Genomic DNA, 15,915 nt, shown 5'->3' on the forward strand with positions numbered 1-15,915 from the left:
ATTGGAAATTGAAATGTAAAATGCATCAAAAAGTAAAATTAAGTACAGAGAAGAGTAAATTGAGTGTTTACAATCCTGGATCCCTTCTAGGTTCCAATTCCCTTTCTAGTTCAAAGCTACTCCTATATATACTACTTTTCTGATCCTCAGTTGAGTATGCAAGTATCTGGATGTGGGCCTTGGCCTTAGTTGAAGCAGTTAACAAACTCATTGGGCTTTTCTTAACTTGCTGGGAGAGTTTAAGTTAGGCAGTAGTCACGTTAGTCAGGCCATTAGTGTGAGTAACATCATGTGTAAAATCCTGGCTTGAAGATGCTAGTGACAACAACGTGGTCACTAACGTCCCCAATTTCCATTGAATCACATTACCCTTGCCGTTAGTGACACTAATGTGGCCACTAACGTCACCACTTTTGCCTTAAGCTCACGTTAATGCTCATGTTAGTGGCATTAGCGTGGCCACTAACGTGACCTTCCTTACCCTTCGATCACGTTAATGGTGTCAACTTCACCACTAACGTCCCAAGCTGCCCTTCTTCCACGTTAATGGCTTACGTTAGTGGCACTAACGTGGCTTATTCTCCCCTTGAGCTCCTCTTCGATCACGTTAGTGGCACTAACTTTGCCACTAACAGTTCTTCTCTTCCTCTTGCCCACGTTAATGGCTCACGTTAATGGCACTAACGTGGCCATTAACGTGGCTCATTCTTCCTTGAGCCTTCATTCAATCACGTTAGTGGCACCAACGTTGCCACTAACGGTCCTCATCTTGCTTTGCTCTACGTTACTAACCACGTTAGTGGCACTAACGTGGCCACTAACGTGGGTCTTCTCTGCTTCTTCTTACCTAAAATCAATCAAACAATTTACATCAAAGCCTTGCTCTAATCATGGGATAATGCTTCATTCATTACATCATTCAATCCTTGTATTATTCTCATGAAAATGTTTAGAATTCACAATGTTTGATTGAATCAAAATATGAAAGCATACTCAACCAAATACTTGCTTATTGCCTAAGAAAATGTATGAAACTAACCTAAAACATACTTAAAATGGCTTGTGAAACTAGCCAAGTTGCCCTGGTATCAGAACACTAAACTTAAATCTTGCTTGTCCTCAAGGAAGTAATAGAACATAAGTAGAATAAATGAAAATACAAAGAGATATGAGTTCTTATTGAGAGAATTTAAAACCTTGGTTCATGGGGTTTCATGCATGACAACTTAGGTTCATATCCTTACTGGTTTCTAGGCCATAATATGCTCTAAAATACTCACTCTATTGCCTTCTATGAGACTTTTATTCTTGATCCTTAACTTAGCTTTATTTTTTTCTTCTTTTTCTCTTTAGGGGCTTATTACTTTATTTAGCTAATTGCTCTGTGTTGAGGCAACTCTTTATGATAAGCTTTTAGCCAACACTCCTGAACTAGTTGGTTCAAGGTACTAGGTATTGAAACACCCGTAAGGACTTACTCACTCAAGTCTCTCCTCAGCACATACACACCACAAGCACATGGTTAGTTATTCATTCCTGAGACCTTGGTATCCAGCACCTCTTGGGGTTACTAAATGTTTTATAACAAGGTTTCCCTTGATAGTGGACTTTCAATTGATAATCTCGGGTTAGTTAACCCAAGTTATCAAGTGATGAAGCACTCCTCAGAACCTAATCATCCAAGCATATCCTTGCACAAAAACACCACGGACACATGTCTCAGGGTTCAAACTATTGGTGCCTAGCTTTATTGTTTGTTCTTTTCTTTCTTTTGCATTTTCTTTTTCTTTCCAGGATCTTTTTATTCATCTAAGTCTCATAGAACGCACATTAAGCTAATATTTCAAGAGATACTTTAGCTTCCTACCTTATTGATGAACCAACTTAGCTAGCAAATACTACCACAAATACTAGGACTTTATTCTGCAAACTTTGGACCTCTACTCTTCTTTTTTATAACATTTTCTTACATTTTCTTTTATTTAAGCTCAAGGACCAAGCATACAACTTAAGCAGATGAAGTGGCCTAAGCATTTAAGCTAGCAAGCTAAAACACATAAAAGAAACTAAATGCAAATGTCTTAAGGATTGAAGGGACATTAATCAATAGCAGTACAAGTGCACTTTCAATTGACAACTTTAATCAAGAAATAGTACAACCTCTTGGTGCCCTCTTGTTTCCTTTTTGTCATTACCACCTTTAGCTCTTATATCCTTCTTTTCCTTCTTAGATGATGATGCATATTCCTCCCAAAAGCTTGACTATTCTTTCTACAAAGGTATTGAAAGTCGCTTGCTTCCCAAGCACTGGTTAGCATTCATGTATGTTTGTAAGCTTCTGAACCTACTTCTTGATACAACGGGTTACATGTATGCCACCATATGCTTTTAGTCTTTTTGAGAAAATAGTTTAAGAGACTTTCAGAAATCAAATGGCTTTTGTGATTACTTGGGATTAGTGATTTCTTATGTTAATTGAAGGATTGTAGTGTGTTCTTGTAAAATTTATGGAGGAACACCAAACTTAATATCACACATTCATCCTTGATTTATTAGCTCATGGAATAATCACTTTTGGTGTGAAACACAAAACTTAATTCCTTGCAATGCACAGAAGGTTAACTTGACCTTTTATTAGACAAAGAAAAGAATCACAGAGAAGGTTTACCTCTGGTTAGGTTGCCTCCCAACAAGCGCTCTTTTAACGTCACTAGCTTGACGGTTGGCCCTTGTCAGGGAGGTTGGTAGTGTCTCAAGTCTTCTCCTCTCATGGTGAATCTATCTCCACTTTCTTCTTTGAGAATTTCTACATGTTCCAAGGAGAGAATTCTATTGATTATGTACACTTGAGGTAGCTGAGATGGGATTATAGGAAAATGAGGTGGGATTAGTGATTGGTGGATTGATATCACTCTGTCCCCTGGAGAGAAGTCCTCTGTAGGGATTTTCTTGTTTTTTCACCCTCTTGGCACCTTCTTCTCAAACCTCTTTTCTCCTTCAAGTGGTGCTTCTTTTTGTGTCAAGAGGGTCCTTGCTGATAGTTTCTTTTGAATCTTGTGGTTCTAGCCCCTCCTTGGATCTTTTTGATTGTTGTACCACTTGTATTTCTTGTTTTTCCCCCAAAGAAGCCTTCAGAGGCTCTGCTTGTGGTTTATTGCTTGCTTTCTCCAAAATTACTGCCTCATGATCATCCTTCATGCCTTTGTTCTCTTGTTTAGAATCATGTGATGGGTTGAAGACATGAAAAGTCAGTTGTTCATCATGTATTCTCAACATTAGCTCCCCTTTCTCAACATCTATGAGTGCTTTGGCTGTAGCTAAGAATGGTTGCCCCAGAATGATTGGATGAAGATAATTTTCTTCCATTTTAAGAATAACAAAGTCTGTAGAGAGGAAGTACCTCCCCACCTTCACCAGCACATTTTCTACCACTCCTAATGCTTGTTTCTGGATCTTGTCAGCCAACTGAAGGATTATGTTTATGGGTTTCAACTCATTAATTTGCAGCTTTCTCACGAGAGATAGGGGCATTAGGTTTATACTAGCTCCAATATCACAAAATCCTATGTCAATCATTGTATCCCCTATAGCACAAGAGATATGGAAACTCCCTGGGTCCTTCTTCTTTGTAGGTAAGTCTTTCTGGATAAGGGCACTGCACTCTTTAGTCATCATTATTGTCTGCCCACCCTTCAAGGAATTCTTCTTGGTTAGCAACTCCTTCATGCATTTGATATATGAAAGCATTTGTTGGAGGGCTTCAATGAAAGGAATGTTGACATGGAGAGACTTAAAGTCTAGAAAACTAGAAAACTTCTTCTCTTTATCAACACCCTTGAGCCTTTGAGGGAATGGTGCTTTTGGCACATAAGGTTTCAAGACTTCCTTCTCCATTAGTCCCTTTGTGCAGGGTTATTTCCTTGTTTTGGCCTTTCGAATTCCTCCCTTGGGAACCTTTTGCTGTGCTCTATTGGCCTGATAGCTTCTTCCTCCAAGATCTCTTCACTCCTTAGAGTGATTACCTTAAACTCTTCCCATTTCAGATTCCTTGTTTCTCCTCTTGGATTCTTCTCAATGTCACTTGGGAAGCTGTCTATGGGTTTAAAAATTTGCTGAGAAAGATATCCTACTTGGGATTCAAGCTTCTTGATGGCAGCTCCTTGGTTTTGCATATTGGATCTTACTTTCTCCTTGAAGGCCTTGTTGTCCTGGGACTCCTTGCAAAGTTCTTCAAGCAAGGCCTCAATTCGGGAGATTCTATCCTCAGATGATGATTGTGATGGTAGGTTGGAATTTACCGCTTACTAAGAAACCATTTTTAACCAAAGCTTACCGCTAGTCCTTCCAATCACGGCCTTTGACCCAAATCAAATCAACTCGGCCTACGGTCTAGTTCAACATGAATCACCATCAAAACTCAATCACAAAATAGAATCAATCATAGACACAAACAATGCAAGACAAACATAAATCAGAGAGCAATTACAGAACACAGAATCCGATCACAAGCTCACACAATCATGAAAACACAACAACAATAAATATTCGTAAACAAGTATGATGCATGTCTATTCCTATACAGGCCATGAGCTCATGTGTCTGTTTGTTGCCCGATTCCCGACACTGGTCCTGAGATAAGCGTTTCATACCGCCGTCCTTATCTCAGCCAACGTCCCCTCCATGAACGTTACGCATCGCCGTCCTCATGGAAGAACCTTCCTTTCGGTCTCCAGTGAGCGTTACGCATTACCATCCTCATTGAGCCATCCCTATAGTATCAAGTGAGCGTTACGCATCACCGTCCTCACTAGACACTTAGCACTAAGGCCCAAACAAGACTCAGTTTCTTTTCAATCTTTGCTCTCTACTCTACTGCGATCCATTTAATTAATACCTTCTTTTCTATCTGCTCTACTGTGGCAGACGTTCACCAAATTCTTTTAATCTCTCTCTTCTCTGCTCTCTTGTGATAGAGATTCTTTTAATAAATTTAATTAATACATCCTTCTCTTTTTTCTCTTTTTATTTTCTTTTCTTTCTCATCTTTCTCTTTTATTTTCTTCCTTCTTTCTTTTCTCTCTTATTTTCTTCAATCTTTTAATTCTTTATTATAATTCAACTTCACATTCTTTCCTCGCCTTGTCCTAATGTCTTATGAAAAAGAATCACAAAATTCTTAAATCAACTGCGTCCTCTAAAGCTTTTAAGAGTTCTTCTATTTGCTCTTCTCTAACTTAAATATTCTTAATAAAATGATAACAATAATATAAATAAGATAATTTATATTTTTTTGAATCGTTGCAAAATGGATTTCAATTTTCCTGCTCTTGAATCGATTATTATTGAAAAAAAAAATAATTTGTTGATCTATATCCTTTTACCCCGATTTCCATATTTATTCGTGGTTTTTCCGGCTTAGGATGAGACAGAGATATATTTATTTTTATAAAATGAATAAAAGAAATGAAGTTTCTTTTAATTGAAAAAAATTCAAAAATTTATCATTTTTGGATCACCAATTTAGTATTCCATTCAAATATTCCATTCAAAATATTTTTTCTTCTTATAAAATAAATAGATTCCAAAATAGATATTTATATGAGTTATAAGTAAAAATTTTTATTTAATAGAATTTTTAAATAAAAATAATTCTATATTTTATAATTAATTTTTCTTTATTTTATCATATTATATTTATAAATGATAAATAAAATGATAAATAAAAAAAGGGGAGGTTACTCCTATATGAGTGTTTTTATTCGTGAATGCAAACATATCTTTTTTTATCATTCAAAGAATCTGTTTGTAATAACTATCCCTTTTTTTATTCATTTGGTCAACGTCCTCCCACACCACCATTGCGTATTGTTATTTATCGGATATAGAATAAAATAGATCCACTCCTTTTTGTTTCTACTGAATAGAATTGTTCCATTTTTCCTAAAAACCTAGAACAAATATAAATCATTTACTAGATATAAACGACTGGGTGCGCAAATAAAAAAAATAAAAAAGATATAGATATTGAAATTCAAACTTTTTTTACATGAAAACTTATAAATTATATAATATTCTCTATTATATATGATATGATTTTATAGTAATATTGATTATATATTAATATTTTTAAATATGTGAAAATTTTAAATTATTGAATGAGTCTCTTTAGGAGTTATTACGTCTTTGGTAGTTCAACACATGTACTCTTTACCTGCTTATGTGTTTATAGCGCAAGATTTTACTACTCAAGCAGCGTTATATACTCATCAAGAATTCGGAATGAACCAAACCTCCCCAAGTAGGATTCGAACCTACGACCAATCAGTTAACAGCCGATCGGGGTAGAAGTTTTATATAAATGTATCGCCATACTATTAAGTATTTTGATTTAAGTTCATTTCTTTCTAAGAGGTGGAATAGAATAACCCGGTTGAAGCGTAATGATCATACATCTGTAATGCATTATATGTCCCATAATAGGTCGCATTCTTCTACCCTTTACTGGTAGTCGATGACTATTCATAGCTATTACCTTGACACCAAAAAAGAGTTATTAGAAATTAAATTATTTATTCACTTGAATATATATTTATATTCATAATTCAAATGAATAAGAAGAATTCGTATATATAGAAAGAGCTTAACAAAAGATATAAACATTTCAATAATTATTATTATTATCTCGCAGGTACAAATATTAAATCGAGGTACCCATTCTATGATAAACTTACCTTCCATTTTTGTGCCTTTAGTGGGCCCCTTCTATCAAAACAAAATCTCTTTTTTCGAAGAAAGCATTCATTTTTTTCAGTTTCATTTCTTTTTTCAAAGTAATTCAATTGGTACACGTAAGAAATAGGCCAATTCTGCAGTTTTTTATTCAATTTCTCGTGAAGTTAAATTCTCGTCAATACGAGTCAGTGGGATGGCTCCTGTCCTATGATTTCCATATAAAGGATACGATGAGTAGAAATACCCTTTTTAACTTCTATTCTGATGGACTGAATATCTTTCATGATTATAGACTATCTTTATAACAATATAAGAAAAAAATGCGATATATAAATTAAATATTCTATAATTAATAATTATATATAGCAAGTACAAATATTAAATCGAGGTACCCATTCTATGATAAACTTACCTTCTATTTTTGTGCCTTTAGTGGGCCCCTTCTATCAAAACAAAATTTCTTTTTTCGAAGAAAGCATTCATTTTTTCAGTTTCATTCCTTTTTTCAAAGTAATTCAATTGGTACACGCAAGAAATAGGCCAATTCTGTAGCTTTTTGTTTAATTTCTTGTGAAGTTAAATTCTCGTCAATACGAGTCAGGGGAATGCCCCTGTCTTCTGATTTCCATATAAAGGATACGACGAGTAGAAATATATAGTTTATATATATATTTTCTTAAAACTTAGTTTATAAAATCTTATTTTTTAAATTTTTATTAATTACTTTCTAAATCATTTGAACTTTTAATATTCTATTTTTAAACTTAATATTTATAACATTATATTTGAAACCTTCATTTATTTTCAAAATAACCCAGAACTTTTATAAAATACCCATTTTATCCCCTGTACTCTATTTATTACCCAAAATACCCGAAAACTTATATAATTACAAATTGTACCTCGATTTTTATAAACAAATATAATGTTACTTTTCAAAAATAAAGTTTAAATATTAATCCTCCTCTTATTCTAAAACTGAAACCCTTAACCTTTTTCTTTTAAAATATTACTTGTATTGTAATCTGATTTCGAGGTTTTCGATTACCAATTTTTCACAATTTTTAATTTAATTTTTTAACCACTAAATCTCATCAATTTCTCGATATTCAAGCTTAACAACAGCCCTAAAAGTCATTAAAACAACCACAGCTAAGTTGTTCCTCGTAGCCAAACCAACGAATCACAAGCAACAACAATAATTCAACATAAACTCATTCAAACTCAAAAAATAATCAACCAAATCAACATTTACTTATCAAATTCACATTTAATTATTATAAAGATACCAAAATGAGCCATGATCGGTGCTCAGGAAAATAATCCCCAAGCAAGCCTAACCGACTCAAATATAAGTTGAATAAGAAAATTACAAATATTTTAAATAAATTTACAATGTCTAAAATGAATAATTACATATTTTTAACAAACAATAAAATAAAATAAATATGGTTGGATCCTGCCTGTGACATATAGAGCAGATGGCGTCTAAGAACTCAACAACGAATAGATACCCATTGCAGATCATTTTTCTTGAATAGAAAGGCTCACATAATCAAATATTTATTCCTGAAAAATATTTAAAAAAAACAGAGTGAGTTTTGCAACCCAGTGACTAGACAGTACATCTATAATTCACATGAGACCATATAAACATAATTTTAGTTAGAAAATAATAATTTATATAAATAAGTGAATCAATAAGGGAGTTCTCGTACAAAAATCAAATCAAAAGTCCACACTTGGGCGGCTCCACCTCTATGGATAGCCCTTTCCTCTTGTGTCTCCTAACAGAATATCAGATCTAATGTGTGGCCTACACGTTAGGCTAGCAACACCCCTACTAGCTGGAGTCTGAGTTAGATGCATCTAAGTAACGTCATAACCATCATTAACTACGGTTTTCTAATACAAGTCCCCCAAACCAATTCAAAACATATAAATTCAAATATAATAAATCTTTGATCTTTCAAATATATACAGTATTGAATCAAATCAAATAATAATTTCTCATAAGAAATTTTTTCTAATCATATCTTCTTCAATCATAAGTAATTTCAAACACATTTCACAATTTCAAAGTCAATAAGTTCTAACAAATACTTCAATGCTTCAAAAGTATATATTCGAGTAAAATCAAATATTTTAAAATAATATAAAACTTCATCAAATATATATATAGTCTCATGTAAAATTTCTAAGATATAAACTTCATAAAAATATTTTTTTCAATTATAATAAATTAATTATTTTAATCAAATCAAAGTTCTTCAACAATAATTTTATAAATATAATTAGAAACTCAAAATAGCATAAACCAAAAAAAATTAACGGTTATAAATATAAAGCCTACTCACAAATTGGTCCCAAGGGACCGAAGAAACCAAACCAGAGTGCCAAGATAAAAGGTGAGGAAGGTTGAAGTAGAATGGAATGAAAGAGCACGAAATTTAGACCGAAGTAATAGCAACAACTTCGATTTCTCATTGCAGCAACCTCAATAATAGCCCTAGTATCAATAACATAGAACAACCACAGTAACAATGGCAGCGAATCTAATAGCCTACGGTGGTTTAAAACTAAGCAAAGACAAAAAGGGACAGCAAACATGATAGGACAGAGTCAATAATAAAGTTTTATGGCAAGACAAGGCAGAACAAGTTTAGTCTTACCAAAGGAAATAAGAGGATGGAGCATCAACAGCTCCGGTGACCCCCCACCGGCAAGGACAGAACAGGCAGAAGCAAAGTTGAACTAGGGCAAACTTGCAGAGTTTTCAACAGCGACTTCCGGTGACATCAGCGCGATTCCCAGTGACCAGAGGCGCGGTGGCGCAGCTTGCGACAACGACGAAGGCATACCAGCTCCCCCTCCTCGCGAAACTCTCCTATCTCTAGCCATTGTGTTTCTCTCTCCTCTGCAAGCTCCTCTCTCTCTCTCTCTTTGAAGTCCCATACCTGCAGCCGCGACGGCAACAATGAAGCTCCCCTTCCAATGGCAGGGACAGTCTCCAGGGGCGATGGTGAGGACGGCGGGACAGCACCTCCTCTTTCGCGTCTCTTCCTTTCTCCTTTCCCCATTCCCTGTTTTGAACTCCTTCTCCCTCTCCCTACCTCATCCGCGGCAACGACGGCGACGTCCAGCCTCACCGGTGTCACCTCCTTCTCTCCCTCTTCTTCCTTTCTTCTCCCTCTCTATTGTCCCTCGCTATTTTTCTTTCTTTCATTCTCAGCAGGGTGTGTGTGTGTGTTAGGAGAGGGTTAGGGTTTAGAAAAGGGGTAAAGGATAGTTTAGGTATTTTGATAAAATTAGAGGGTATATGTAAAATGTTTTAAAAAAACTTGAGATGTTACACGAAGCTCCAGAGAAGCTTTCTGACCGAATTGCCAAAGAAAAAACATCAGAAATCGTCTGTGCTTCCTAAAACTCTAATTAGCTGAACTCAAGGAGAATAGAAGCTACGTCACCGTTAGCTTTTACGGAATAAAAATGACGCCGACGTGTAGAGAAAAAAATAAGAATATTTTTATCAGATTAAATTTTTTATTGGAGTTATGAATACAAGAAATCGGAGCCAAAAGTTCATGAGAGGTCATGGTTCTTCAAGAGACACTCTCAACCTCTTTCTCTCTTTTGTTTTAAAGTTTATGCGGTGATGAATGAAGTGAAAATGAAGTTGATTACTAATGATTTGCTATAGATACATCTTTGCATGATCAAGATGAAAAGTGAAAAGTATTTCTTCAAAAGTCTCAGCATCTCTGAAACTCAGGGGAAAAAATAGGCTAGGTCATGTCAGGTTTTAACAGACCTGACCTATGTCATGTAATTAATTGGCCTGAACTTGACCTGCAGCCTATTATAGGCTTTTCTTTAAGTACTAAGCCTGTCCTGATTCAAGCCTAGTTTGACCTGAAACCTGTTAAAAGGCCTGATATTTTTTTTTATAAAAATAAAAATATTATTTAAAAAAATTATTTTTTAATAAAAATATTTGTATGTAGTATCTCATATTTAATATTTATAAGAATTTTTAAACTTTTAAAGTATTTAAAATATACAAAAGTATTTATAATTAAATATAATAAATTTAAAATATCTCTTAATTTTATTAATAATAAAAAATTTATTTAGATATATAATTATGTGTTAACAGGCTCAGGCAGGCCTGATAGGCCAATAAAACTAATTAGTGAGACTGAGTTTGGCCTATTAATATATTAAGCATTTTATATGAGCTTGAACCTATGCCTATTTTATACCAGGTCAGGCCAGACCAGATTTAACACAGGCCAGGCTGCAGGTCTCTGACAGACCGTCTGGTCTTTTTTCACCCGTAGTGAAATCTTTAAGTCTCTTAATCATATTACTTTCTAAACTAATTTTAGTTTACTCTTGTTTAATTCTCTATTTTCATGCTATTTGTTATTGAAATTTTAAGTTGTGCTTGTCTGACTAGAATAATTAAGTGACTATTATTTACTTAATCTGTTAATTTTCGTGAAAATGATAATCCACTTTCGTGATATTACTTAATATAATTTAGTGCACTTACTGATCATTTATAATTTTTTAAAATTTGCATCATATATTATCAATTATTTTAAAATAAATTAATTTATATTCATACCAAATAATATTTATTTAAGATTATAGTGTAAATTCCCGTGGAAGACATGAGGAATAAAAGTAGTATATTATTAAAATTGAAGTTTTTCAATTAATAGCATAACTCGTGGCATGTTTTGAATGTATTTTTTGATTTATTTTATTTTATTTATTTAAATATTTTAATTATTTATTTATTTGGTTGATTTGATTAAAATAAATATTAACTTATTTAATATTTTTTTAATTATGTTAACTATAATTAATCAATTATATTAATTATTTAATTTGACTAGAATTAATGAATTGATTTTATTTTAATTTGTATTAATTTTTCATCTGATGTATTTTGATTAATAATTTTTAAAAATATTATAATTTTTATATGATATATTTATATAAGATATTTTTTATTTATTTAACTTATTTAAGAGAGCCAAATAATTATAATTATTTTATTATATCAATTATTTTATTTAACTGATTCAAATATATATTAGTTGATTCAATTTATTGCCATGTAATATGTGAGACGTTATTTATTAAAAGTTCTTCTTTATTTTTTTTTTCTTTTTTGATCTTAAATATTTTGATTTTAAGTTTGAGAACTTTAGTCATTATTTATATTTCTTTTTTTATTTTAATATCAAGTCTAATTATACAATTGTATTATAGTATGTTAATTTTTATTAAGCATATATATTATTAATATAGATTTATTGAATAACAATTATAAAAAATAATATATATTAAATGGATTACTAAGAAAGAAATTTAAAATAGGTTAAAGTATATTTTTTATCCTTAAAGTTTGATAAAAGTTTTAAAAATATCCATAAGTTTTATTTTGTTTCAATGTTGTCCTAAAAATTTTCGATTTATATCAAATATACCCCCTAACGGTTAATTTTTTAAAAAATTTAAGACTAATTCAACAATGATTTCATAAGAACAACCCTCAATACAAGCAAATCAAGCATAACTTTCATGTATTATTGTTAGATTGGTTTTAAATTTTTTAAAAATTTAGCCGTCGATGATATATTTGATGCAAATTAAAAACTTCTGGGACAAAATTAAAACAAAATAAAATTTAGGGATATTTTTAAAATTTTTACCAAGATTCAAAGACAAAAAATATGCTTTACCTTTTAAAATATTCTATCCATATATAAATTGAATAGAAATTTTTCATACATTGTAGAAGAATGTAAACTAGTTACTAAACCAATAAGAAATAGACATTATTATTATTATTTCATCTATTTGAATAAACTTTGTTCTGATCTCGAACAAAATATAATGAATACACGTCTTTTTTTCTTTCCCTTTTGTAGTTGTTGATGAAACAGCATAATTTATGCGTACATATGTTTCATCAAACTATATAAATGTGTATATAATTTATTTAATTAATAACACTAACAAACAGTTTCAGAGTGAACTGGAATGAAAGGAAATGGGCTGTCGGAAGCATATGTGAAGGTGAGAGCATTTTTGAAAGGGCGACCAGAATTAACAATACACTGATCACCCTTAACACTTAAAATGTCTGGGATAGTAGTGCCTAAGTCCGCAGTGGTCTCTAAATCTTTGCAATTTAGAATTACATTCTGTAGAGAACAACGACAGTTGTTTGTTATGGTCACAGTAAACTCTGGCTTTCCATGCCTCCAAATTCCATCCTTATGTTGTGTAATTTGTAAGTTATTCAACGAGCACTGACAATGGCCTGATCATCATCAAACATTTTTTTAGACCAAAATAATTTATATTGACATATAATGAACAACGATTTGAAAAAGGAATAAAAAAAAGACTAAATTACATTGAGAAACGAGGGAAAGGAAGAGGAGTATGCTGATCATCTTGACGGTGACTGCCATTATTTCTGATAATTAGGAGCCAGGAAAATGTTTGATTCGGATAGAATAGTAAAGCTCTTTTTTTCAAGTGTTCTATTTCTTAAGGAAGTTGTTTTATTTTTATTTTTTTTGGTCTTTCCAAGAACACAGCAATCAGTATTTATAGATAGAATAATTATTAGGGTCAAATAATAAAAATTGACTAATTGACTGTATTTTGAACAGATGTTATAAAAAATATGAGATATGCTATTTAATGAGATATGCTATTTAATGTCTATATTCACATTCCAATTTTTTAATGTCTTGCTGACAAAAATTTGATCATCATTCCTAAAATATTTTTGACTCACCAAACTTTCTAAAATATATAGAATCATAGATTTGTACTCAGCACCGAAATTCTCTCTTTTGGTGGATCTTTTGAACTCAATCTATCTATTCTATTATATAAAAATTATATTTCTGCATTTAATTATGAAGTTGATGTGGCATGCTTTTGAAATTATTTTTCAATTTATTTCTTTTAATTCATTAAATACAAGTTATTACGATAAACTAATTATATCAACTAATTAATTTGATTAGATATTTAAATATTACATAATTTATTATAATTTATATTAATTTGATTTGATAGTATTTTTTAATTTCTTTAATGTTCTATTAATATTTTTTAATTTATTTCTTTTAATTTATTAAACCAGATTTATTGTGTGTACTAATTCATTAATTTAATTAATTTATTAGTCATTAAAATAATAAATCTATGAATAAAATAGATAACAGAGATATTTTTAACTAATAATTAAATCAAATTAAATAAAATCAAATCAAATCAAATTATATATATTGACCCAAACTCAAATCATGTGAATTAAGATGATTTCTTGCCTATTCAAATTAAATACAATAAATACAAATTAATTTTGTTACATAATTATAGTTGTCTGGTCTACTATATATAGATGGCCACACAAAATTATAAGAATCATATTTTTTATCGCAAATGCTATTTCAACTCTTCTTTTCTTCTTTTTTTTCTTTATCTATATTTTTTTATGTATAAATGTATCCAAAATGAGAAAGTACAAATGATGTTTTATTGATTGTTTGTTTGATTAATATATCTCAATTTAGGCATTCTACAATTGTGGATGGAAGTTAACCTGTAGTAATTTAAGGTGACCAATATATTTTTTTATAGTATTATATAGAAGAATATTTGTTAAAATGAATATACTCATTGTAATGTATTTTTTTTCAATTATTAGAATTTTATGTCAGTCGTGTAAATTTTTTGAAGGCATAAGATAATAAAATAGATTGACTTTAATATCATTAGAAGCTAAATTTAATGGTTCAAGTAAGCACTACTAATTATGTTAATAAAGTAATTTTGTAATACTAATGTGATTTACATATTACTTTTTTAAGTAAATTCATTTCAAAATGCAAAAGTTAGACTCAATTATGCTAAAATTTTAAAGGTAACATAAAATTTTACAACAAAATTAACATTCATTAAGGAAATAAATTTATATATGGCTCTTTCCTAATTATAAATAATAACAAGACTTATGAAAAAATATTAATGTCATCATTCTTATTAACTAAATCATAATATTAGGTAATTAATAGTTTTATAGGCAAAAATTATTAAGTAATTACGTAAAAACTAGCAACGAATTATCATGTATACATAAATATAAAATATTTTGTATTTAAATTTAAATCATTTACCTGTTTGTGGTATATTGTAGTGCGATATTATTTTCAATATGTGTTGTGTAATGATAGTATGTTCTAATTTAAGTTTTTACTTTAGAACTGTATTATTATTTTATCTCATCATTTTTTCTTAAATATAAAGTTGACATATTTTTATTTATTATTATTATTATTGAAACAGATGTGATATGAAATGTATAAAAAAAACCTCTCACATTCAATTTATTTTATTGTAGTCTTCTATCTATTCTATTTATTTTGATTTTCTTCTTATTCATTTTATTTTCTTTTTAAATATTATATAATTTATACCAATCTACTTCTATTAAATATATTAAAACTGGATTTTCTCCCAACTAAAGAAAGTGAGGTGTTACTTTCTCGTGAACCCATTTTTCTTCTAAATTGGTTATTAATAATGATAATTATATGATTAATTTTTGATAATCATTAAATATATTTAATATAAATAACTAAGTTTAATTAGTTAACAAATGAAAAAAATATTATTACACGATTGTAGAATTTGAATTAATATAAATATTTAATGAAAATAAGGGATGAATTTTTTGGTTTAAAAGATAATACAATCGAATATTCTTGAAGATTTTAAAGCTGTGAGTATATATTATTCATATATTAATATACGCATGCATGTCACCTCATTTTTCTCATAAATGAAAAATAACATTTACCCGTTAAATTTGTTAGTTGGTCAACCGATTCATCTTATTTATTGTGATTGAAATTGATATATAATTATAAAGATTTTTTTTCTCCATTAATTTTAGTAAAGAAATCTATGACGTAAAATAAAATTAAATAAAGTTAGTATCTACTTTTTTTCAATATTTTTTATATTTACGGTAAATATTAACTATAAAAAATATTAATTATTATCACTTTTATTTGTTTACATTCATAATTAAATTTAACATAATTATAGTAAGTCTCTATAATTATAACTATTTATATTTGT

General features: G+C 30.4%; 2 protein-coding genes across 2 annotated transcripts; both read right to left on the bottom strand.

Annotated features, from left to right (window-relative positions):
• Window positions 1-2,997: 2,997 nt before the first annotated feature.
• Window positions 2,998-3,894, bottom strand: LOC107465869 (uncharacterized). Its single transcript, XM_016084845.1, has one exon. It carries the CDS (start codon window positions 3,892-3,894, stop codon window positions 2,998-3,000), a length of 897 nt encoding a protein of 298 aa, XP_015940331.1.
• An 8,830-nt stretch (window positions 3,895-12,724) lies between these two features.
• On the bottom strand, window positions 12,725-13,330 carry LOC110275435 (uncharacterized). Its single transcript, XM_021131516.2, has 2 exons — window positions 13,169-13,330; window positions 12,725-13,072 (listed from the first exon to the last, which is right to left on the bottom strand). The coding sequence occupies exons 1-2, from the start codon at window positions 13,224-13,226 to the stop codon at window positions 12,762-12,764; spliced, it is 369 nt and encodes a 122-aa protein (XP_020987175.1). The 5' UTR covers window positions 13,227-13,330; the 3' UTR covers window positions 12,725-12,761.
• Between the last annotated feature and the right edge of the window lie 2,585 nt (window positions 13,331-15,915).

This window comes from Arachis duranensis, chromosome 9 (genome assembly GCF_000817695.3).
Source record: "Arachis duranensis cultivar V14167 chromosome 9, aradu.V14167.gnm2.J7QH, whole genome shotgun sequence".
Lineage (NCBI taxonomy): Eukaryota > Viridiplantae > Streptophyta > Magnoliopsida > Fabales > Fabaceae > Arachis > Arachis duranensis.